This window comes from Primulina eburnea, chromosome 14 (genome assembly GCF_022965805.1).
Source record: "Primulina eburnea isolate SZY01 chromosome 14, ASM2296580v1, whole genome shotgun sequence".
Classification (NCBI taxonomy): domain Eukaryota; kingdom Viridiplantae; phylum Streptophyta; class Magnoliopsida; order Lamiales; family Gesneriaceae; genus Primulina; species Primulina eburnea.
The window spans coordinates 28,842,290-28,868,170 of record NC_133114.1 but is presented as its reverse complement, the minus strand read 5'-3'; the positions used below and the strand labels follow the sequence as shown (position 1 = coordinate 28,868,170).

Below are 25,881 nucleotides of genomic sequence, written 5' to 3'. Positions count from 1 at the left end.
AAATCGATATAATATGTATTAGTTTTGTTAAAATAAAACTTATACATTTGTGATGTGTGTGATTTTATGTTTTTATGTATTTGTGTAAAATGTAGTGTTCAAATAAAACTTATACATTTGTGATATGTGTGATTTTATGTTTTTATGTATTTGTGTAAAGTGTAGTGTTAAAAAAAATTACATATATAATTAAATTTAAATCACAATTTTTTTAAAACTAATCGGTTAATTCGGTTACCGATTTTAATTCGGTTCGGTTTTCATCGGTTATGAAAATTAATTCAGTCGGTTCGGTTATGGCTAAATATTTCGGTTCGATTCGGTCGGTAACCGAATTAACCGAATGCTCACTGTCGCGCCCCGGGACGGGGGTTGGTTGACACCGGCGTTGCTCTCAATTTACATTCGAAAACAACAAGCCTCAGAAGTACGAAATTCAGAAACCAGTCTTTTATTCATAAATACTGAATATTTCAATGTCTGATACAAACTCGAATAATTAATGTTTTACAGCGGAAATGTAAAACAAACCAGACATCACAATGTCTTACAGACGTAGCGGAAAACAACATAAATAAAACTGAGAATTAACAATCTTCTTCACCAGCCCCAGAACTGAATCTGCTCCTCTTCTTCTAGCCTTTCTTCATCATTCTTATCTGAGATGTTTTGGTGGGTGAGTGATATGGTTGTCACTCAGTAAGCGGGGGCGGGAATAACTCCCAGTTTTCGAAATAATTTTCATACAGAACAGTAATACGAAAATATACAGAAATTCTTATTTTCATAACAGAAATCAGTGTTCAGTGTTCAGAAATCAGTAATCGGTATTCAGTAGTCGGAAATCAGAAGTTTATCAAATAAGCACTAACCACATTCGTGAATTTCATGACTAAACTGATATCAGTCCCCTATATGTTCTCTTCTCTAAGAGGTGAGGCCAGTAATCAGTAATCAGTAATGTTCAGAATATATATTCCTACCATTAGTTCACTAAGTTTCAGTGCTTCGAAATCAGATAACAGGATTCAAGAATATACTTTGCTTTAAAACAAAACTCATCAAACAGTTTTCAAGATATTTAAACATAAGCCCACTTACAGTAATTTGCTCAAAGTGTTTCGGTAGAAGTCTGAAATCTGTTTGTTCTTGCTACTGGTTCTACTGCTCGAAAATCAGCACTCTCTTAGCTCGAAAATTCAAGTGATACTCTCAAGATTTGTGTAACCCAATTCAGAGGTTTGAGAGTGTTATTTATAGGCCGAAATCTGACTGTTAGGTCCCCTATTAATGGTCATAATCTGCATTTAACAGCTTTGATTCCATTTTAATGCTTCAGTTACAAGTCTAAGCTGAATCAGTAACTGTCTGCTGCTTCTTTCTCGCTCTTCTGCTGCTGCTGATTTCTCGTTCTTCTACTGCTGCTGCTGGAAAATGTATGTCTGCTGGAAAAATACCAGCTTCTGAATATTATCTTCTGCTTGAAATTTTGCATTGCTTACTGAAATGCTTTTGCTGGAAATTCGGGTTCTCACACTCACTCCTTGGTGCATACTGGAAAATCATACTAATAGTTTAAAATCTATATTATTATATGAGTTTATTTGATATTTACCATATAATCTTATTTGAATGTGCATTTCTTTACATATGTTGATTTATTTATTATTCTAAAACTTATTTAACAAGAAAATAATAGTCATCAATGTTAGTCTGCGAAAGATCGATATATAGAATTTATTATCCATGATATATAATTATAAAAATAAAAACTAAAAAAATTCTTTAGGAGGTTAGATTAAATATTATGAGTTATATTTTGCTATCAATATTACTATTTCATTTGTTTTAATATTGTTTTTATGAGTTAATCACGGTGATTTTAAATTTATAATTGGAAAATTTTTCTATCATCCACACATTTATATGTATATAGAATGAAATAATTTTTTTTAAATGAAATATGACAGAATTAAATATTATAATGAAAATTTGATAAGGGAAAAAAGTCATCTTTACATAAATTGATTTATTTATTATTTTAAAATTTATTTAACAAAAAGTAACAATCATCAATGTTAGTCTACGAAAAATCGATATATAGAATTTATTATCCATGATATAGAATTGTAAAAATAAAAAGTAAAAAAAAATTAAGAGGTTAAATTAAATATTATGAGATATATTTTACTATCAATATTACTATTTCATTTGTATTAATATTGTTTTTATGAGTTAGTCATAGTGATTTTAAATTGATAATTATTTGTCCTTAGTACGCTTCGTTTTTGTAGATTATGATTTATACACTGGTAAAATACATAATTTAGTTGATTTTTAGGTTATTATAATTTATACGTTGTGTTTGAATATATAATTTTTTTAAAAAATTTGTTTAAGTTCATTTTGTTCTATATACTATGTTCATTACAATTTATTATATAACATAAAATCAACTGCTTGAATTTTAATTTGGGAAACAATTTTGAAAGTAAGTTATAGAAGTTCTTATAAATCGTCTAATATGATAAGAAATTAAGCTCAGATAAATAACAAAATGATTCTAATTATTTTGTTTAGAAAATCGTATTTTTTTATTTTTATAATATAATTAAAATTACGTGCAACACACATACATCATACTAGTTCCTAAAAAGTATACAAATGAATTTTGAGCTGGGTGAACTAACGAGAGTGATCGGAAAGACTGAGAGATGATCAATGTATTCTCACCGCTCAGAAATAGAATATTGGGATCTTGTGCGGCTAAAAAAGCTCGACTCAACGTAAATAATTGTGATATTGTTAAGTTATAAACCTAAAAAGATAATAGCTCAAACGAATTTTTTATGGCAAAAACTTGTGTGAGACGGTCTCACGGGTCGTATTTTGTGAGACAAGTCTTTATTTGGATAATCCATGAAAAAATATTACTTTTTATGCTAAGAGTATTACTTTTTTATTGTGAATATGGGCAGGGTTAACCCGTCTCACATATTGAGATCCGTGAGACGGTCTCACATGAGACCTACTCATTGTTTATTGGATGTTATAATATCGTCGATCGAAAACATGAATGAACCGATCTCACATCGGAATGAAATATATTTCAAAACTGTTCATGTATGAGATTGTAAAGAGTTTAAAAGATTAGATATGTACTATACATGATATGGTCTATGATCGATAATAATAATTTATCTTGATTTTGCAAATCTTCACTATCTATTTTATTTTGAAAATAGATCTAAAAAAATAATCCCTCAGCAGAACAAATAGTGATATTATTGCAGACGCCAAAATGGTCGAATTTGTAATGATGAAATTAAAGAAAAAAACAAGGAAACAACGACACCCGTGAACGGATATTATGGGATTATCGTACCAAAATATACACTTTGCTAGATATTCTATATATGCACACACATCAAGGACTACGATGAGATCGCATTGTTGTATCCTCATACATTTTATTTACACCTAATTAGTACTTTCGGCTTGTTATTCACGTCTCCTCCTCGAATAAACCTATAATTTATATCCAATAATTAGTTCAAGATATCAGAGTTAGTTAAGTTTGATCAATAATCATGAGTTTGATTATTTTTGTCAACGTTTTAGGCGATCATCTCGTATAAGATTTGTCTAGCACAATGTATCTGACTATTATATTTTTCATGCTACTGCGTTATCTCAAAATTTACTTCGAAAAATAACATATTACATCATTATATATATAAATTATATCGAATATTCAATCTCGATTATGCCTAAAAAATATATTATATTAAATGCTAGACAACATATATATTTGGTTTTACAAATTGGAAAATCTATTGTTAACAACTTTTTATATATATTTAATAAAATTAATAATTAACTAAGCTAGAATAATTCATGATTAATATATTCCCGTCATGATTAATTATATTATACATATAAAAATATTTTTTAAAATTGCTTGGCTCGTTCAAACATTTTGTTTTAGAAATCTTCGTTCGAACTTGGAGTCATGGTAAAGGGTTTTTTCACATCAAACTAAAATCTGCCATGCAATTCAGCAAATTAAAATAATATTACTAATAATAATATTTTGTGTATTTTAGTGAAGTTTAGACCGCTCGTCTAAAGTTTCCTAAGTCGTAATTATTGAGATATGCAGTAATATCAAATTTTTTTGCAGCCTACATCTTTTATCCCTTTTCCATTTCTCCAACGAGTATATGAACATTAATTTTTAAATTACATTTACATAATTTTTGTTTTTAACTCATACAGAAATTAAATAAAATCAAACCAGATAAGGTCAATCACTATAGGAAAAAAATTCAACTAGCGACGGTCGACTTAATTGTGTAAGCAAATTTCGTGGAGAAATTAAAGTCTAGCCAATGGAAGTATTTGTGATACAACCTTCGTGTAATAGTATAGATTATTAATTAAAGATGCACACGTGTTGTATGTGTAAAATAACTATCACAATTCACAACACGTATAAATTGCATGACAACATGGACACAAAAAATTTACGTGTCTTATTATTTTTTAAAGTTGATCAAATGATATTAAAAAATTAACACGAAATTGTGTTCAATATAAAAGAAGTTTCCATGTAAAATGGATTTTTTATCGGAGTTTCTTGTTAAAAGGTAGTGGGTAAAGAGGATAATTTGAAATGAAATATTTTGACATTTTTCAAGACAATTTTTTTACCATAATATCATTTTTGTAAAATAGAATATATATGAATGTTATCATTATTTAAAATTCAATGTTCATCTTGTGACATTCCATTTTCCTATTTCATACAATTTGAGTCAGTCAGTCAGTCTTATCTAGTTGGAAAAGGGTAATGGACACATGACATTTGATTTATAATTTTCTCGATGATCATGACCAAAGGACGATATCACGTGGCCAAGTGTACCAAAGTTGGATTCATTCTTACCTAACCCTAATTCTACATTTAAATAAATTAAATCCATTCAAATAATTTCAAATTTTGAACAACATCCTCCCACCATATCCCCCACACACAGCACGACTTGTTGATATTTAATCATAGCACAGTTTTAATCATTATAATCGGAACCAAATAATGGCCACTTGTATATACAAGTGTTCTAAATTGTGGGTTTGTGGGGGTATATATGTTTAAGTTTGCTTTTTGTAACTTTCTTGTTCTCAAGGCACATTTGCACTTGTTTGTGTCTCTCTCGAGGCTTTGATTCGTGTGACTATGTCACGCTCCGAGCTCGGGTCTGCGTTTATGTGACTGTACAATGGGCTTCTATAGCAACTACATCGCATTCGTCATCGCTTTACGAAAATGATTAACTCAAGTTGTTATAGAAGTCCATTGTAGCTAATTATAAACTCATTTTAAATCATTGATTTTTAAGATATGGGACAAAAGTATCACAGACTAAGCCGAGAATCAGACTCTTACGACAGTTTGAGTTAAAATTTTCGTAAAAAAAATAGTTCTTGTAAGAACTCATTGTGTAATCATGTTTGGGCACATCTAAGTCGCAACATGGATTTAGTACATAAAATTCACTATATCAATAGTTGCATATATGGATAAGTAGTGAATAAACAGTGAAAAGAGCAACAATAACAAAAAAATTAGTTACTGAAAATGGTTTTTTTTTTTATATTAATATAAAGCCAGGAAATCTAGGATAAAAGCCAAGAGGAGGTGTTTCATCAATGCGTCAATTGTTGTGCGGATGTGGATATTTTATTTTTTGTTAGTTTTATTTATTATTATTTCCTTTATAGTAGTGGTTTTTGGTGGTGTCTCAATTGTCATGCATAACAGGAAAATGAAAGGTGAAATGATTTTGGTAAATTTAACGTTGTTTAAAAGTGGAGTCAAAAGTGTCATCATCCAATGATAACACAATCCATGTATTGTCTTTTAAAAAAAAAATTAATAATATTCTTTTACTGTATGCATAAATAAATATAAAAAAATTAATAATATTCTTTTACTGTATGCATAAATAAATATAATAGGTAACTTAGCCAACTCCCGTGACGGAATAAATAAATAAAAATATTAACACGTGGATATATATTAGATTTAAATGAAACATGTAGGTTTTGTTGAGAATTCAATCAAAATTTCACATTGCAAAATAAAAAAAAAAAAAAAAAAAAAATCATGGGTTAATAAGATGGAAAAATATCTCAAATGATATCAAGTCTTTTAGGTAAAGTTCAAAATCAAATTCAAGAGTGCTTCGATCCAAAATAAACAATATCATATTATTGTTGAGATATTTGACTTCTACTGTCTAACAAGTTATATAATTAGAGTTATGTTCTAGATAGAGTCATGTGAGATTAATCGACCTTAGATACCAAACGAGGAGGTGAGGATTTCCAATAAATACATGATGAGCTCTCGACAGACAGTGTTCCAAATATTTCACGTGAGGTGTGTGCTCCAACGCAGTGGAAAAGACTGGCCTTTTGAGTAAAGTCCAGAACAAGTCTATAAGAATCTATACCAAATTAGACAGTATCATATCATTACGAAGATATATGATCCTCTTTGTTCGACAAAACAAATGATAATTAAAAATCAAAAACCTTATGAGACACTAAGTATATAAACTTGAAAGAAAAGATTAACGCTTTAATGATTAGATCATGGTAAAACTTAAATCACATTCATAGCACACAAACGAAGTAAGATCATATAGTGCTTCAAGATCAAGTGGTTTTGGGTTCAAATTTCACAGATAAGATGTTTAACTAATTAAATTAGATTTAGACAAATTTCTTATTAAAGGAAGATGGGTTGTGGATATTAGTTTCTTTATGTCTTATTCATTGCTTTAATTCCCTGTTTACCTACTTAAATTAAATTAAGTGAGGAAATATTAATTTTTTTTATGAAAATATATATTGGGTGAAATTTAAATTCAATAAAATACATGCAATCATTAGGTTACTTTCTCATTGCCGTGACATGATTTGAGTGAGTAGACAACACACTATTATTGTTCAACTTTATTTCACTTCAATTTCAATATGAACTTTCTTTCTTTCCAAATTTTAGTGGCGAAAACAAATTTTGGATGGGCCGATTTATTGGGCTGTCCAGTAGCTTCGAATTCCTTTAAGCTGGCCCAGCATCTTATTTCAATGGACCTTCAAAGCAACCTTCGGGCTGATAGTATGAAGGGTCCAAATAAGAGATTGAGTGGGCCTTACAAATTTAGATTTTCTTTTGACTTATAATTAGTCTGATTATTATTTTAAATAATTCTTTTTTTTCCCATCACGGTGCCGAGGAAATAGTATTTTTTTCTTTCTTCTATTAATTAAAACTTGTTTTGTGAAAGACGGCGCTTTTCGGTTCGCCCTGCTTCCTGGCGGCTGGACGACCGTGCCGGAGACCTTGGCCTCCATATTACCTTCTCTGCTCCTCCGCTTAGTTTAACTCCTCAGGTGTTGCGTTTCTTTTCTGATTGATTGTTTATTTTCCTGAGCCTAATCGATTCATACGAACTATCGATATACCTTGTGGCTGTAAATTCTATGCGTTGTTGTGGTTGGTTATTGACGTAGCACATACTATCTTTGGTTGAAAAATGGAATCTTTCTAGGTTTCATTTATGGTGGCTGACACTGGCTGTTAAACTTGATTTCATGGTAGTAATTTGTTTTGTTTTCGAGCTATTCAATTCTTGTGCATTTTGATGATGGGTCGGGGACACTTGTTGTGCACACGTTCTTCACTTCTTTTAACTGTAATTTGTGGAGCAAGTATTTAACCTTCTGCTGTAAACTTCAGATTTCGTTGTGAAAGTCTTAATTATAACTCACTGGGGTCAGCTATTTTCAAGAATACCTTTACTGGACTGATTAGCCAGCTCTGCCCATTAGTATGGGAGCCATTACACAAGCAGCCGCTTTGCATAAATGAAGAAATGCCATGCACCAATGTTTTATAGCCCAATGCTACAGTTTGGACGTATGAAATTTTATAAATTTCCCCAATTTTTATCTCTGCACCCTGATCCCCTCACAAATCTCTTCAATTCTGGAGTTTGCAATCTGGAAATTTCTTGATAGGCATTGAGTTCTTAATTCCAACTACCTGGGTCAGCTATTACATGAATTCCTGTGTTGACAGAGCAGATGAAAGTTTGAACCAGTTGATCCACCATTTTGTAGGTTTTTGGTCATGCTGATGTTGGTGTTTAGTAGTATAAAATAATATTATCTGATATGTAGATTATTTTTCTGACATGAATGGCAAGTTGGCAGTTTGGATGCCTTATTGCCCTTATTATGTCGAGTGGCAATTATTATTAGGTTTAGTATTTGTGTCGGAGTTAAACACTATTTGAACATGCAAGTGATTGTAATCGTGATGATTATCTTTACTGCTAGTCTTGTGATGATGGTTCTGAACTGTTACAGCCATGTCAACATTTTAAGAATAATAATAAGGTAGAATATGGATGATTTTGTCAAGGACCTTTTATTTGGTCATCAACAGGGACATATAGAAATTGTAGATGTTTTCTGAGAGCATTTTAAAGCAAAAAGATGTTCAAGAGCATACCGTACCACTCGAGATGTATTACGCTCGAGTAGTTGGTTGAGAACGCTTCAGTAATAGACAATAAAAGCCAACCTGATAGCGATTGTTCTTGGTGCCACCAATCAAAAGGTGCCGAGTCAGTAACAAGCATTTCACTATTTGGTCTGTGACTGTCCACAACTTCTGGAGGACAAGATTTTGATCCTCTGAGATAACCATCTAAATTATAATCTCTGGAAATAATAAACTTGAGAGATTAGCATTCAGATTTTTAGTAACCTGTGCTATAGGCCGTGTGAAAAGAGAACCTGCGACATCCTAGAGGATGAATTTCTGATGTTATTAAAACTGCCGTGGTAAGATCCATTACCTTGATTGATTTGGACATTAGCCTCTTTTGGCTCCTATGCCGTGTTTGACAGGGCTATAAACCGGAAAACTTCTGAAAAATTAAAGAGAGAAGATTAATGATATAGTTATTGAGCCTCACTCGTATTATTTTTCTTAGGACCTACGTCATTGTATTTATAGAAAATCTATACAAGTAATTACAATTCGGTTGCTAAAGATTACTGCCATGGAAACAAATCATTTATTATGCCAAGTATCATTCCAGTGCTACATCATACTTTCTGTTACAATGGAATAATATTTAATTTTCGTTCCTTAATAAGAACTGAAAATTTCTTGATATTATGCCTCAATTCGACTTATAATTCAGATATGTGATTATCATAGTCTTGCTTTTTTATTGGAATGTAAAGGGAAATGATCACAAATGTGTGACTTATCTTTGTTCGCTACAGACGGCTAAGCACACATTGCTTAGTTGGTAATCATTTGGCTGCGTTCTTATTGTAATCTATTCACCGATAAGAGCCTATTTTGGAGCGATAGTTGATGGAAGATCCAATGTTGTTGTTGAAAGTCATTTGATTTTGTTATCTTTAGGTCAATACAGATGGCGACTTCTGAAAGTTGTAGCAAGGAACCAACGAACGAACAAGCATGTGGCCAACATATATGGTGCCATGAGGGCTGATATGAACCAAATCTACTCCAAAATTACCGAACTGGAAATGGAGGTCAGCGAACATTCACTTGTAATGAATGCCATAAAACCACTTGATCCATCAAGACGTTGCTACCGCATGATAGGAGGTGTTCTCGTGGAAAGGACTGTGAAAGAAGTATTGCCTGCCGTACAGCGCAACAAAGAAGGTCTCGAAGAGGTCATTTCCAGACTTAATGAGGCCCTGGAGAAGAAGAAAAAGGAAATAACCGAATTTGAGGCCAAGTACAAGATTAGAATAACAAGAGGTGATGGTGCAATGAAGGATGAGAGCGGGAAGAAGGAAGGGAATGCCCAAGGAGTGCTTGTTGGCCCTGCTGGTGCTAATGAATAAATTCGAGCCATTTTCTGAGAATTCCTACTCACCATCAACAAGTGGCTCAAGAATTTCGATAATTCTGAGGAATCTCAAGATGAAAACGATTGGCGTCGTTTGTCAACAGAAATGGATCGAAGTAACTTCTCTGGTGTGTACTATTATCGATTCTCAAGTAATTCTTAAACCATTTTGTATCAATTGATAGTGAAAACTCGTATCTTTCTATGGTTTGAAGACAGACACTTGCTCATATTAGAAAAAAATTGTCGAACTGTATTTTATTACGATTGTGTTATTTCATTCATGTTAATATCTAGAAAACCAAATGCTGACTTTGCATTCACTTTAATCGAGCACTGTTTCTGATAAAGTTTGCCAACATATCGTCCTAATTTGCATCAAATTTACATCACCTCAACAAAATTACAAGCAAACGATCGGAAGAGAGTGAAAGACAAGGAAAATCGGCAAGTCAAAACACAGCAAATCCCTCCTTATCTTCATCACCCAAAAAAATCCTGAACACCCCTTCCTCCAAAAACCCTGTCCGAAAGCTCAGCCAAAACGGCATTAACAGTAAGCAAAACAACACTGGAACCTGCAATCACTCCCAACACGACTCCCGTAGTACCAAGAACTTTATTAAACGCTGGCCACTCAATTTCTCTTATTTCCTGAGCCACCCCATCCAGAAAACCGCTTTCCCCCTTCTGACCCTCCCTCTCCTTCATGGCTGCCTTGATTTCCCTGCCCAAATCCGTCATTTCACCACTCTTCGATTTCTCTGGTTGGCTCTCTGCAGATGGGTCGAGTATACTTTTCTCGTTGGTGGCGGTGGTGTTTTCATCTTCTTGAGAAGCTCTTAAGATTGTGGTGAATTTGAGGGACTTGGATGCGAATTGTGTGAACTTTGGGGACTTTTTGGAGAAAATGGTTGCAGGTTTCTGTGTAACATATAAGCTTTGGCGAGTGGAATCTGTGGAGGCGAGCGTGTGTGGGGTGACTTGAAACTGTGAGAAGGTGAGTGCCATTCTTCTGTGTAATGGAATGAAGCAGGGGAGAGCCTAAAAGCTGGATTTGTCTTCTATAATGGGCTTTTGAGGAGAAGCCCAATTATTAAGTTTAAGCTAATGAACCAGGCCCATCAAAATTCATAGCCCAATAATCCAGATTCGAGTATTAAATGAGATACAAATTATATTGCAAAACATTCTATTTGTGTATAAGAGATAATTAATATTAGAGTAGGTTTTTTGTGAGACGGTCTCACGATTTTTTATCTGTGACACAGATTAAACATATCGATATTTACAATAAAAAGTAATACTCTTAGGGTGTGTTTGGTTGAGTGGATTAAATAAGGATAGATTAATAGTCAAATATTTATCGTTAAAATTTTAAGATGTTTTAATAATCATTTTGACTCGGTTTATGATCCAATTTTATTAATCAAATAGTTATCCATAAAATTGAATCTTAAATCGGGTCAAAATGATTATTAAAACATCTTAAAATTTTAACGATAAATATTTGACTATTAATCTATCCTTATTTAATCCACTCAACCAAACACACCCTTAGGATAAAAAATAATATTTTTTCAGGAATGACCCAAATAGGATATATGTCTCAGTTCTCACAAAATATGACTCGTGAGACCGTCTCACACAAACTTTTGCATTAATATTTGGTCTAATATAATTGATATAAACCGAAACAAATTAAGTCTGGTTCGAGTTTACACATACATCGTTGTTTAGATTTTGTATTGTGAGTTACGAGGTGAGACAATCAAATTTTACCTAAAATTGACCAAGTTTATTATTACATCACCAAAATAGATGAATTGAGTCGATAATTTTCGAACATAATAAAAGTGAGTCGGTCCACCAGACTAGCTAACCCTTTTTGACATAATGCATGCATAAATCACTAAAGATATATTTAATGTTAGCAGCATATCCTAGAACGCAATAGACCACATATAAAATAAATAAATAAACAAATAAAAGGAAAGACTGATATTCACTACTTGAGATTTTATGGGAATTAGGTGCATCGTTGCGTACCTAATCCAACTATCTTAACAATAATAATTATCGGACATCGATTGAATAATCAATTCGGTTTGATTATTTTCCTTCGATTGCATTTGGATTTAATTCTTGGATTCTATATATTTGTCCTTAATTAGCAAGAAATTAAAGATCGAAATTAAATATATACCATGTTCTAGAATAATCAAACCTGGTAACTTGGGGTTAAATTCCTACATTGAACGAAGAGTAACTAGAATATTGGCCTTTTTCTATAGAAAATTATATTAAATAATTGCATTTCATGGTTCTTTTTAATATCAGTTTAATTATTTTTCCGCGGGAAAGCCTAACGTAGAGGGTAATTTACGGATTTTGTGTGCCATGCAGACCTGACCTTAATAATAATCATAAACACAGATGGAGTAAATTAAAACAACTTAATTAATTGCCTTCCAATTTAACCACGGATAAATTCAGATCTAACTTCCAACAAAAGTACTAATTAATTCCACAAACCAACCATTTAATGATACAGCATGTCTTTTGTGAGACGGTCTGACGAATCTTTATCTGAGAGACTGGTCAAACTAAGCGATATTCACAATAAAAAGTAATACTCTTTAACATAAAAAGTAATATTTTTTCATGAATGACCAAAATAAGATATCTGCCTCACAAAATACGACCCGTGAGACTGTCTCACACAAGTTTTTGTCTTAGTGATATATTTGTAACACACAACGAATTCATTTCGAATCGAAAATGCTTTTCTCAATCAAAAAATATATAAAGTTGTAATTCAAATTTAAAGATGTAAATATCAAATCAACTCAAATTGAAGTATAAATGAATAAAAGTCATATATGTGAAACGGGATTATGAATTCATTTATAAAAATTTATATTATTTAATTAATTCAGAAATTACATGTCTTCCTCCGTCTAAATACAGTGATTACGAAACTCGTGCACTTCCTTTAGAAACAAGGCGTTCAAGCAACTGCCGGTGGTACAGTGCAATGCTGCCAGGCTGGAACGTGATTTCCGGCAGGTTTCCGGGGGGTTGGAGAGCGATAGGATGACGTCGGCAAAAGCAGCAACAATAAACTTATGAGCGTGCTTCGGGTTTAATGTCAAGTAACAACATAGCAGCTCATGCAGAAACTCCCAACTGGACTCGACGTCCATCAGTTCGTGCGCTTCGATCATCTCCTGCATCGATTTGTGGAAGTCGGCATAAGGGTCTGGCGAGTACGTGCGAACAGCCATGCCAGTGATGCCACCACTTAGGAATGGACCGGGAACTTCCACCTTCGTTGGCTCGAAGATAGAGTTGGAGCTGCCGGGGTTGGAAAAGAAAAGGCGCTGGGAGGCGAAGACGGAGGCGAAATTTGGGATGTAGTCAGAAGTATCAGAATCTTCGGGGGAGGAAGAGGAGAAGAAGAAGTCTTCCACTGTTGAGGCGGGCGTGGAGGTTGAGGTGAGAGATTTCTCATGATTATGTAAGATTTCATCTGGCTTTTGATCTGTGAAAGGTGGTGTAAATTTAATAGTGGGCAAACAATTGAATTTTGAGAAGCAGAGGTTGAAACTCTTCCACAAGATGCTGGACATTCTTCTTTCACTTTGAGGGAGAATCAGTCGGTGCACATAAGTTGTTTAACATATATAATATTATTGATTAAGTATATATAAAAAGCACTATTCAGTCGGTGAAATTTTTTTAGCTATAACAGATTCTACACAAAAAGTAGCATTCCATCAATGTATAACTAGTGGTAAACTCATTACCTGAACAGCATGTAAATTGCAATATAAACAACAGATATATATAGAAAGCCAAGCGAAACTATGTATTCAATTTCAACCCTCAAAATCGACAAGAACAGTCTCTGAATCATGAAACTCAGCAGATAGTTGTCGGAGAGGAGTGAGATTGAGAAGATCTAAAAGAACTATTTTTGCGGTCGAGTAGTACTGAGTAGCCGTTTGTGGAGAAAAAAATATGTTGTGCATGAAATATTTCTCAACGTAAATGGAATCAAATTTTAACATATACCTGATCAATTATTTTCCTCTAAAAATCGAATTCATCTCCTTAAGGCAGCAGCCACCCACAGCCAATCCATGTGGGGCTTGCTTCCACCTCAACCACTAAAACCATGGCCTCCCACCACCAAACCGATGTGCATATGGCGCTTCAAAGAGCCACTTCTAAGAAAGCCAAGAAAACGAAAGTGACTGCCAATTCAGGTGGTGGAAAATGTGATAAGTCTGGAAAAAAGAACGAGCTCTCTCCATATTTCAGTAATGTTTGGCTATTGCGCATTAAAGCTGAATGGAGTGAGGAATAGGAAAGCAGAGTTCAAGAACTTCTACACATTTAGAAATTTCAGTATTTGTTTCGAAACTTCAAAATCTTTGGAATTTATTTTCTTTGATTTAATATATATTTCTTAGTTTCAATGAAATTATAGTTTGGCCAGTCCCCCTCAAAAGAAAGAAATGATTTCTCTTTGAGAAAAACGAGACTTTACTGAATAATTCTCTAAACTTTGTCCTCTCCATAATATTAAGTCACAATGTTTCACTTACATAGTTTTGTATGGCTTTGAATTTCTAATTATACTCTTCGTGTACCATTAAGTAGATCGCGAGTTTAATAATTTTCTAAGATTAATTTATGGTATACTTGAATTGAATCATCTGTTAATTCATTAGAAAAGTTGTGAAAGTGGAGCAAAGATTCTGAGTAATTTGGGAATCCGGGAAACAAGGAAACATAAAAAGAGACTAAGCCCGACTTCCTTGGGATTAAATTATTCCCACGGCAAAAATACAATGCAATAACTCGATATTACAAGTTTACAACCATATGGCTACAGAACAAAGCGAGCATAAGGCTCAAGGGGTAAAATAAAAACTCAAATTCATGATCACTGCTACACTTCTAATACGCCAAGATGATTTGTACAACGCTACATAATTTTTTATCAGAGTGAACCAATCAACTCTAAATTCCACGAATAGATGTGAAAAGTGGTGAATTCATGAGATTGGATTTGTATTACTAAAGTCCTCAGCCACATGGTTCACCAGGTCGTTGACGACTCCAGTTTCCGGAACCAGCTTTGCGTTCTCCACGCTTTCTTTTATTCTTTGGAAAGTGAAGCCCCAACACCAAGCATGGTTTCAGAGTTGAGTGCTCCTGTGATGCAACGGCTTTTGCCATAGAGTGAGGTTCTAAAGCAAACTGGGTGGCATTATTGATCTCTTCTAAATCATTTTCAGTATCTCGAGTATTCTCAGCAGACTGATCATGTTTGTTTTTTGACATTGATTTCTCTACTTCTGCTGCCTCGTTATGTGTCATGATGTTATCTACGATCTGTGAATGAGCCAGATGTGTCAGAAGCTGGTTTTACTAAATCATTTGAATAGAACTTGACCAGAAAATCACTGCAAGGTAAAATACACATGATATATCAATCTGATTTTAAGAATTCTCCTCAATTTCCTCCACAAATTTCCCTCTCATAAGGTTGCATCATTAATATGGATAGCATCAACGGTGGAACAAAAGTATTTCAAACCACGGAACACACACAACTCCATTTAGGTAAATGTTGCTATACACGTAGCTAAGCAATCAATTTTCCAGTACAAGCTCTGAGCAACCGTTTTGTTGAATAGTATCATCAAATCTTATAGCTTTGGACCAACAAATAACTGAAATTGTGAAAAGGGAAAAGAAAGAAGGTGGTCAGGGAGAACAAGCTTTCTATGATGTATAGTGCAGGCCTACTGCTAGAAGTCTTTCTTTTAAACTTATATTTTGATGATCAATTTACAAATTAAATTTGACATTTTAAATTGTTTCCTCGAGGTGGGGCATGTCTGGGGTTCATAATAGCAAAGAAACTCTTATCATATCACTTCAATTCTACAATGCCACGTAAAATGATAGTTATTAGTGTTCCAGTTTCATAGTACCAATAAATGAGCATTGTGTCTCACCTTCTCTGATGAATCTCCGACTAGCGCCTCGAGCTGGGAAACGTCAATAGAGGACAATAGCCCAACTGTACTTTCAATTATATCTGGAACAGGAATAACCTCTCCATAGCTAGAAACTGCACTATCAGGCATGATACAATCTCCAAGTTCCTCATATTCTGATATGTGCTGAAAATGAATGCCAAAAGCCGTATCACCATTACAAGCCGAGAATGTAGGGCTGCGCACACAGCTGGTCTGTGCTTCGCATGATACAAGCTTGCTCAAATTCTCAGAGGAAGAAAACTTGTCAGCATTGTTTACCATCACTGTCTCAAGTTGACCCTTCAACTTGTGAACTTGAGCGTGTACTAACTCGATTTTTTGAAGTATGTGCTCTAGAATATTGTCATTGTCTTCAGGATATAAGCAATCATCATTGATTCCAAACTCATCGTTGCCAGTATTATTATGATCTAGTAGTTGACACAAGCAAAAACAAACTAAGAAACAGCATTATGTACAAGAAATAAATACTATACTTCTTAAACATAGCATTGATTATTAAAGTTCGGTCAAATAGCTTCACAATCAGAATACCAAAGAAAAAGACAAACTCGATCAAGAGACTAGCGAACCATGCTGTGCAGCAGTCAGAGCAAATGTATAAATTCTAAGGGAAAGGATCTTCAAATTTAGCATCAGTTATTTTCTATCGGGAGGGGAAAAAAGGCTCTGTTGAGTTTAATTTTTAGAAAACATTTTTCTATGTTTAAGAAGAAAAAAGACTCACATTCTGCAATACTGTTTAAATAACAAATTTAAAGAAAACACATATCTGGAACGCAAAAAATGAAACCATATATAACCTAAAAAATCTTCTGTTAACACACCTGAATTATCAAGTTCCTCCCAGCCAAGAATTTTGTCCATGTCAGACCTATTATTTTCTGCAAATATGTTGCATCGAATTTCACAAATTTCCTTTGAAAGAAAGATAATTAAGATATTTATCAGCATAAATAAGTGTACCAGGCTCGGAGAAAAGGTTATGGTTTGACATGTATGATGCAATATCTATTGTATCCTCTACTCTATTTCTTTTCCTCCTTTTTAAGGGCATTCTTCTAGGCCTTTGATATGTAAATGGCATAGACTTTGAGCCCTGTTGTTCAACTAATGTTTGATCTACTGCTATTTGTTTCCTCCGATTGTGTGAAGAAATAAGCCGAGCATATTTTGATGCTTGTGACTCTAATTCTTTTATTCTTAATTCTGCCCATTTGCTGCACCACATCAGAGGCCGTATAAAGTTTCTCCAGTGAGTGGTCATCTTTTTCCTCCTGAAAAAAATGGATAAATGAGTTGAAGAGAAAGGCATTTGCTGATTTAATACTGTTGAACAGGACATATGCAAAATGTAACCATTTTAATTCTTTGCCGAAATTGGGGGCATCAATCAAATATTGAATAGTAGCATAAGCTGAAGGGTCAAATTATGGATCGAAGTCAGAGCAACTTTTATCATGTCGAGAAAACAAAATTTCATATTAAATTCGACATGAGCATGATGCATCACAAAGAGATCAAACACAAAAAGATAAAGATGTCATGCTTAAGGGACTTCATCTCAGTATTTGAAAGACAGTTGACATGGATGTTCGGTTCCAAAAAAAAAAATGAGTATTTGGTAAAAATGTATTACAAATATATTTAACTAGCAATCTATATTTAATGTCTAACCATGAGGACTGGTTAGAGTTTTATTTCATTCTTCAGCGGAGAAATCAAAGCTGACACATTGACAAGGCACGTTTAATGCATTAATGTCAAAAAATACACAATGACACATATCTGCATTTTACAAACTAGATTTTAAAAAAGATTAAAAACCCAATTTTCTCAAATCATGATATGAAGGCCCATATTAAAAAATTCAATATATCATGGCCAGAAAACAATAGAATAATTCTATGACACAAATCCAAACCTCATTGGAAACAGGCTACTGAATCCATCAAAAGGCACCAAATTATCATCAATCAAAATCTTTGAATCAACTTCTGCGTCACTTAATAGTGGGGTATCTTCATTCCCGGAAGTTGAGTTGGCAAACGAACTTGAATTTTCAGTGGCATCGGGATCTTCTTTTGCCACCATCCCAACGTCTGTGCCACGTGAAAAGTCCACCACATCGACAAAGACATCCTCTGAACCCTTTAGAGGTTCAATTCCTTTATCAGACATATTATATTCAATAGATGTGCTGAGTCTTCTGACGGTGGATAGATGATCAAGAGTCGTGCAATATATCCGAAAAAGTCTGCTTATTCTCTCGAACCATCCTCCAAGTTAGGGATCTTTGCTGACAAGATTTAACCAACAATCAGACTCGAGTTCCAGATATGAACTTAATCTTAAATTCAAAAAAAAAAAAAAAAAACGAGACACAAGTCACAAGGCAAGATGATGTGCTAGAATCTAAACATAAAGAAAAAAAAATCATGCATGCAATCGAATATGTATTTTACAAGCTACTAAACTACAATAACCAATGCGCGCTATTTTTTTATGAATGATATTAAAAGCTTACATTTCATTTCAATTTCATTATCCCTACTCTAAGACGCGCTTAAAAGGAGCTATAAACCTTCAAAGCGCACCAAGTCTTCGCTTTTTGGTTGACCCGCACTTTATCTTATAGCTGCACCTGAACTAGCGTGGAGGAGCAAGGGCCGGGCCTTAGTTCACACCTTGTGAACTTTAAGAAGCTATGCTCCAATCACAAACATAAATATAAAAGTAAAAATAAATTTTGCAGCAAAATTTGATCCTCGACATTATAGAACTTTGATGCAAATACTCGTATTGACCCGTCAATTTCCAGCAAACTTTAAAATTGGAACAATGAAGCTGAAAAACGACGCACAAACTCTTTCTGGGTAACAAAGTAACAAAAACAAATTATCTAAAAACCGCTAAAAATTAGCAACAGCAGCAATCCTGCTGTTAAAAAGAAATTAAGAATGATAAATAAAACACCTTCTTGTGCCGAGCGACCAAGTTGTTCATCTGTCGAAGCCACTGCGGGGGAAAGCAGGAAATGTAATTTTTGACATGGGAGAGTGATTAGGGTTTTGGATCAAAATGTTGTCAGGAGAAGTATCTGGGTAATCTTTTGAGGCCCAAATTTGTATACAGCCCATGTTCTTTTTTTATAAAAACAAAATTAATTAAAGTACAATACTTTTTAAGTAGAAATTATATTAAAATTCAATACAAAAAAGACTTTAAAAACTATCGTGAATTTAAAATTTATATTAAAACCTTACTCTATAATTCTCAATACCAAAAAATATATAAAATTAAATGTTGAATAGATATAGGTTATTGTATTTTTTGTCTTATTTTAAATATTATTTTTTATATAAAAAAATATTACTTATTATTATATATATAGACAGAGTGAACTCGTCTCACGGATAATGACATATAAAAAACATACAATTAGTTAAAAGACATACCATTTAATTAATATCTTGCATCAAAATTTACTTTATTTGCAATCACATAGATAAAAGGATGTTTTGGAAACCAAAATCATTGCATTTTCATATTTTTGTTCTGTTTTTATACGAGAAAAGTAGGATTAGGGGTGGGTACGGTACGGTATACCGTACCGAACTATGGTACCGTATATCGTACCGAAAATTCGGTATACCGCACATTCGGTATACCGAATTTTTGGTATGGAAAAAGTTTATACCGGTACCGTACCGACATCGAAAATTTTGTCGGTATACCGAAAAAATGTCGGTATACCGAAAATGTTATCGGTATACAGCCGTACCGAAATTTTCGGTATACCGATTTTTTTCGGTAAGTTCGGTATTTTTTTCGGTATGTTGGTATTTCGGTATTTTTTCCCACCCCTAAGTAGGATGGATGTAATAATACTAAAATATTACACATATTTTTCAGATATGAAAATTTATTTTTATGGTTTTTTTTCAAGTAATTTTCCCAATTCATTAATTAATTTGTGATTTACTATATATTTAATTAAATTTCGTTCGAATGTGAGACTTTCCTGAATTTGAACACAACAATCTTGCTAGAAGAATATGAAATTTATTAAGATTGTGATTTTGACCTAACTCAATATCAAATGTTAGCTAAGAAAGAGGATTGTCAAAGTTCATATATTTAATTTTCAAGGACTTAATCTAACCGATATGTGACATATAACACACCACTCACGTCCAAGAATGTGAATAGAGCATGAATTTACAAGATACTATCAAGTGACTCATAAGACAATCCAGTTGGATCTGGGACATGATCAAAACATGTCTTCGATATCGTGTTAAGATTAAGACTTAGACATAACTCAACCTCAAACGTTAACTTAACGGAGATTTTCCAATTCCCAATGACATAATCTAACAAAATTAAAATGAGAATCGAGAAAGGTATCCGTCATTTTGCCACTACTAAAATTATTTGTTATGTTTTCAAAACTTTTTCTTAATGTTGATTTGGCTGCTTAATGTAAAGACATAATCAAAACCACAGAGTACACACGATTATTTAATACATTAAGTACTGCTTATTTTGCCTTTCGAGCATATCTTTCAGCGAAAATTTTCAACTCTTTTGCCGAGGATGTTTGAACCGTTTAATGTTGACGTACACATTTCTTACACGTTATTTTATTTGAGTTTAATTCTTGACTATTGTGATTGTACGTGAGGATTCAAGATTCATGATTGCAGAATAATAATGGCTTCCTTTTCTCTTTTGCCAATTTTTCAAAAGATGGATCATAATTAGAGCATCTTTAGTTGAATTTCAACATAAAAGGACGGTTGTAGAATCAAAAACAAAAAAGTGAAGTGGTCCAATTACGAGTTCAAGAAAGGGAAAAAAAAAGAGAGGAATTCTTTTATAAAGAGTTGCTTTTGGTGTAATTTAAGGCATCTCTTTATTGTCTAGCTAGTGTGATTGTACTAAATGGTTTTGTGCTGTATACGCACGGACATGGTTACGAATAACTTGGTAAAAGGAGAGAGTAAGCGTATTTAATTAGGTCAGGTGGAGTTGCTTGTAATTTATAAATTAGTGGAATATCGAGTTTGTTCAACTTCGAGTTCAAGTCGAGATTGAGCAATTATGATATAGTTCGGGTTTGAGTGGTCCTCAATGGTTTTAGGATTTGAGTTCTGATATTTTTAATTTTCAAATATTTTAAAAACATTTAAAGTTAATATAGATATGTTCATACTATACAGTTTACATCAAGAGTATATATACTCTTGATGTATGTGTAACCACAGGGTGTGGATCAAAATGTGACCTTATTTCCTACCCAATTATTAAATGTCCAATAAGTTGTTTGGACAACAAATCTTAATTTTTTTTACATGGTTATCAAAAATTGTTTAGTATACCATTCTTAATTCAATGAATTATCTTAAAACTCAATATTAACCAATTATTATGTGTTTGATGTAATAATTGTCTATGTTTAGTAAAGCGATCAAACTGTGGTGCTTGAGTCGCTGTGCGGTTTAAAATATTTGAGTTATACTGTTACCATCAGTTATAACTTTTTGGTAAAACTGTATGCACTATGTCCTACATTTTGTTTTCTACATTTTAGATCTATCTAGCTATCGTATTATTTTAATTACATAATTATATATATATATACACTCCATCTTTTACCTAAGATCTATCAAATTTCTAATATTTTGACTTAATATAATTAAAAATCCGCATCCAATAATTCTACAGATATTTACAAAAAAAATGTGTCGACGTGAATTGAAAGCGAACCAAACTGTTCCTAAAATACAAAAGAAAAGTATTGCTAGCAAGCACAGTATTTGGTATCTTGGTCTGTTTTTTCTTTTATTTTATCATTTCAAACTGCAATATGATCTCTCGTTAGCTTTTATAATTATGATATTATCACCTTTATTTGAATATAAATCAAATAAATTATAAAAAAGATTATATAAACACGCAATACATGCACAGTATATATCTGAACTCTGATACTCTTTTATAAATACAGCACATGTGCTATAGCATAAGCTTGTATTGATGAAGTAAAGGCATATATAGACATTAAAGTATTGATTACTACTATTTGTAAAAAAAAAATGAGAATAATTTTATAAATAAAAAAAAGATATACCGAAAAATAAAAGAAAGCAGAGAATTGAAAACTGAAAGATCTTACTCGTGAAAGATGTTATTTCTATTTGCTCTTAAAATTTCAAATCTAAATTACAGTGACAATGTTAAATTGTATTAAAAAAACACATTCCTACCAAGAATTTAATTAATCATTGAAATTTCATCTTCCAGAAAAATATATTGGTGAACTCATTAAATAAAGTTGTGGATTGGTTGAATTATTTGCCATATCTAATTATTGCTCTTGACTAACGAGAGGAAGCTAGTGAATTAATCAATGGAAATTATACAAGTGGAATCATGCCATTATCCTTCATTTAATGGTTAGTGATAGCGATTAAATTAATTAAATTTACGTACACAATTATACTATTCATTTGAAACCTTTCTCGTAAAGTGGATAGTTGACCTTTTATACTATTATTTTTTATAATTAATATATAATATTATTTAATTTATGTTATATATATTATATTAATTATATTTCTCACTCTTTTTGTTCCAATTTCTTTTTTTTTAAAAAAATTACAATTGAGGGATGAGGGGCGATTGTCGTCTCCACTCTCCAGGTTCGAATCCTCCAATTTCTTTCTTTTTCCGTAAAAAATAAAACATAATTGGGAAGAGTAGGTCTTTTATGAGACGGTCTCACGAATCTTTATCTGTGGGACATGTCAACCATACCGATATTCACAATAAAAAGTAATACTCTTAGCATAAAAAAATAATATTTTTTCATGCATAACCCAAATAAGATATATGTCTCATAAAATATGATCAATGAAACGGTCTCACACAAGTTTTTGACTAGAGGAATACGTACGATTAGTACCAAGAAGATAATATAGGAGAGAAGCAAATAAACGGAACAAAGTACTGTTAATATTTCAGCCGCATATAATACTACACAAATTTTTAAGTGAATTTGCATCCCTAATCATGCAAAAAATAACAATTCGCTATTAATTAGCACAATTGGAAAAAGAGATCAGTTGATGGGCGATTAAGTATCCATAGAGGGGATTTTTTTAAAAAAAAAATCAAAAAAACAAAATTGTGTTTTTATGGCGGCCTGTGGGTAATAAGATATTATAAAATTATATATTTTTTAGATGTATTGTGTATTGATTTTAAAAAGTAACTTTAAATACATATAAACTTAACTTCCGATGTTTGAAAATTTCATATGTAAACCTAAAATCTCTTTTCCTCATGACTTATGTTCTCTTTTGACTAAAGAGGAAAAGGATTTCAATAGAAAGATCAATGTACGTTAAAAATAAGATGTTTTCAAAAGAAATTACATAACCAAATGAAGCCCATGGATCCTCCATTCTGTACAACCATCCTTCAAACATTGATATTGATTTCCTTATTCCAATCAAAGATAACTCAACACTACCCTTCTCGATCGATCGGAGAGGAGACTGATCCGTTTCATACATAAATATTATCCGATCGGGCTAGTTATAACAAGGAAACGTGGAATCATCTCCAACTTGTGATGTGTTGGATGATCTCGAGTATTTCTTCGACGATGAAGAAGATGACAAATCACCGGATCTTCTTCTGATCAGCATCTGTCTCATGCCATCGGCAACTCGAATCGCGGGATTCGACTTAAATTTACGACAAAAGGACATGTGCGCCTTCACTGCTTCGTCCATTCCGAACTGTTTTTTACCTCTACTCGCTTCATCTCTTACAGCTTCGGAACACAGCCCACACAGCCATTTACCGTCGAACTTGGACTTCACTTCTGTGATGTATTCCTGTGTGCAATCTTCCTTTAACCCACAGCACTCGCACTTCACCAATTCAATCATGTCCATCAATTTCTTGAGCTGCTCAACTGTAATACATATAAGACACGGAAACTTTCAAGAAACTCTTTCAAGTTTTCGGGCAAGAAAATTAGGAGAGAATTGTGTGAATTATGTTTTTTTTTTTTTTTGTGGTTAAGATTGAGCAGAAGTAAGAAGGGAAGAAGAAATGAGAGAATTTATAGGAGGGGAAGATGCCATTATTTTCTCCATGTTATTTCGAGGCACTGGAACATGAGACAATGTGGTCCCCAGGGGAGGAAGGGGTCTAATTGATTGGCCTTCAATTTTATATTCACAAAAATTATATTAAAATAAAAATGGTGGGGTTAATTAGATTCTCTGTTTGGCCGTCAATATGTTTCGAATTGTCAACTTTGTTCTAAAATCTAATCAAATTCACTCCAGAACTGATTTGAGTTTTTATAATACAGTATCATTCGAAAACTCTAGAGCCAATTAATGAGATTTTTTGTCTTCGTATTTTATCATGCATTGAACGTTAACGTTTCGTTTTTGATATGTTGTAAACTCACCTACCGTGCACACTTACACTTATATGAACACCGATGAAATTACATTCAACTAGTGGATGTGTAATTTTTCTATGTTTAATCACATTCAATATTAAAATGTCATCACAGCGGTGCTCACATAAGTATGAGCATGATAGTTCAATTCTAAGAGATGAACTTAATTTCGTAAAAATAAAAATAATTAATTATACAAGATTATAACAAAATAAAAAAACTCGAAAACTTTCATTTTTGAAAGTCGGGAAGGTTGTCTAATCCAAGGTGTCAATAAAATTTAAGGTTCACTGTTTCAATCATGTTTTAAATAAAGAGCAACAAGTTATCTATGAAAAATATTGTGAATAAAAATCTATAAAACGATCATATAAATAACTTCTTCTTCTTCTTTTTTAATAGCGACAAAGAACATGAATCGATTGCACTAAAATTACAAACAACTAAAATATATCTAACAACTGATGTGAGAGCGAGACATTAGAAGTTCACAGTCAAGGCTCGATCAAACACACACACACAAATTTTATTGATCAATAATTGATATCAATTGCCACGAATCGATTGAACATTTAAAGCCAAATTACTTCACTGATGAGTGGAGTTGTTGTCGGAACTGTTTACTGAAGAATTTTATCGCTACTGCACATTGTATTTGTTAGAATATATTATTGTTAGCTCTCAAGGGTAGATTAGTCATTTTATTCTTTTTGTGTTTACCCTAGGTATATAAACATATTCTCTTTGTATTCTTTATTCAGTTTTTATAATACTACGACTTGAGCTTTTCGGTCACTCTCTATTTCTTCATGGTATCAGAGCCAGGTTCATATGGATCTGTTAATCGTAGAGAAGAACTGTTAATCTCATCCACAGCTTTCGCGGATCGAACTCTGCGGTGAGTTCCCTGGGGGGTGCGGGGGGCAGCGCGTGTTCGTACAACTTTTCGTTCGTCTAGTTTTTCTTTGGTAATCGACTTCTTCTCTGCATTGTGTTTTGTTTTATTCGTTCGGTTTTGTTTGGTTTTGGAATCATGGCTACTCGTAAAGACGATTCTCTTCAGTCGATTAGTGTTCAATTGGATGGCAAAAATTATTCGTATTGGGGTTATGTTATGAAGAATTTCTTGCGGGGGAAATCGATGTGGGGTTATGTCACAGGTGTGCGAGATAAGCCTACAGACCAGACGAACCCTGATTATGCTGTATCATTGGATGTTTGGGAGGCAGATAATTCAAAGATTATCACGTGGATTAATAATTCTGTTGCGCACTCAATAGGTGCTCAATTGGCAAAATATGAGACTGCTAAGGAGGTTTGGGATCATCTGGCA

General features: G+C 33.0%; 4 protein-coding genes, 1 long non-coding RNA gene and 1 pseudogene across 10 annotated transcripts; 1 reads left to right on the top strand and 5 right to left on the bottom strand.

Annotated features, from left to right (window-relative positions):
- Positions 1-7,276: 7,276 nt before the first annotated feature.
- Positions 7,277-7,487, bottom strand: LOC140811869 (uncharacterized). The gene is made up of 2 exons (XR_012113557.1): positions 7,361-7,487; positions 7,277-7,330 (listed from the first exon to the last, which is right to left on the bottom strand). It is a non-coding gene; the product is annotated as an uncharacterized lncRNA (long non-coding RNA).
- Positions 7,488-9,527: 2,040 nt separating this feature from the next.
- On the top strand, positions 9,528-10,261 carry LOC140811868 (prefoldin subunit 2-like; annotated as a pseudogene).
- Positions 10,262-10,269: 8 nt separating this feature from the next.
- Positions 10,270-11,079, bottom strand: LOC140811867 (uncharacterized). The gene has a single exon (XM_073169980.1). The coding sequence runs from the start codon at positions 10,986-10,988 to the stop codon at positions 10,461-10,463; it is 528 nt and encodes a 175-aa protein (XP_073026081.1). The 5' UTR covers positions 10,989-11,079; the 3' UTR covers positions 10,270-10,460.
- A 1,804-nt stretch (positions 11,080-12,883) lies between these two features.
- LOC140811940 (transcription repressor OFP11-like) lies at positions 12,884-14,653 on the bottom strand. Its single transcript, XM_073170074.1, has one exon. The coding sequence runs from the start codon at positions 13,607-13,609 to the stop codon at positions 12,938-12,940; it is 672 nt and encodes a 223-aa protein (XP_073026175.1). The 5' UTR covers positions 13,610-14,653; the 3' UTR covers positions 12,884-12,937.
- A 136-nt stretch (positions 14,654-14,789) lies between these two features.
- On the bottom strand, positions 14,790-19,167 carry LOC140811939 (uncharacterized). Of its 6 annotated transcripts, none has more exons than XM_073170070.1 (6): positions 19,032-19,167; positions 17,982-18,351; positions 17,024-17,334; positions 16,885-16,941; positions 16,013-16,467; positions 14,790-15,383 (listed from the first exon to the last, which is right to left on the bottom strand). In XM_073170070.1, exons 2-6 carry the CDS (start codon positions 18,236-18,238, stop codon positions 15,075-15,077), a joined length of 1,389 nt encoding a protein of 462 aa, XP_073026171.1. In that variant the 5' UTR covers positions 18,239-18,351; positions 19,032-19,167; the 3' UTR covers positions 14,790-15,074. The 6 variants fall into 6 exon arrangements, with proteins under 6 accessions (XP_073026171.1, XP_073026168.1, XP_073026169.1 ...); XM_073170067.1 differs by lacking the exon at positions 19,032-19,167 and adding an exon at positions 18,585-19,025 and having other exon boundaries at positions 17,982-18,356; XM_073170068.1 differs by lacking the exon at positions 19,032-19,167 and adding an exon at positions 18,642-19,025 and having other exon boundaries at positions 17,982-18,356.
- A 4,333-nt stretch (positions 19,168-23,500) lies between these two features.
- LOC140812092 (uncharacterized) lies at positions 23,501-24,179 on the bottom strand. The gene has a single exon (XM_073170289.1). The coding sequence runs from the start codon at positions 24,025-24,027 to the stop codon at positions 23,659-23,661; it is 369 nt and encodes a 122-aa protein (XP_073026390.1). The 5' UTR covers positions 24,028-24,179; the 3' UTR covers positions 23,501-23,658.
- Positions 24,180-25,881: the final 1,702 nt, after the last annotated feature.

Bases quoted from the DNA above. Each gene is read 5' to 3' on its own strand.
- LOC140811867 (XM_073169980.1), bottom strand. From the start codon at position 10,988: ATGGCACTCACCTTCTCACAGTTTCAAGTCACCCCACACACGCTCGCC.
- LOC140811940 (XM_073170074.1), bottom strand. From the start codon at position 13,609: ATGTCCAGCATCTTGTGGAAGAGTTTCAACCTCTGCTTCTCAAAATTC.
- LOC140811939 (XM_073170070.1), bottom strand. From the start codon at position 18,238: ATGTCTGATAAAGGAATTGAACCTCTAAAGGGTTCAGAGGATGTCTTT. The intron at 16,468-16,884 runs GTGTGTTAACAG...GTCAACTACTAG, and splicing joins GGAGGAACTTGATAATTCAG to ATCATAATAATACTGGCAAC. The intron at 15,384-16,012 runs GTGAGACACAAT...GCTCATTCACAG, and splicing joins TCGGAGATTCATCAGAGAAG to ATCGTAGATAACATCATGAC.
- LOC140812092 (XM_073170289.1), bottom strand. From the start codon at position 24,027: ATGGACATGATTGAATTGGTGAAGTGCGAGTGCTGTGGGTTAAAGGAA.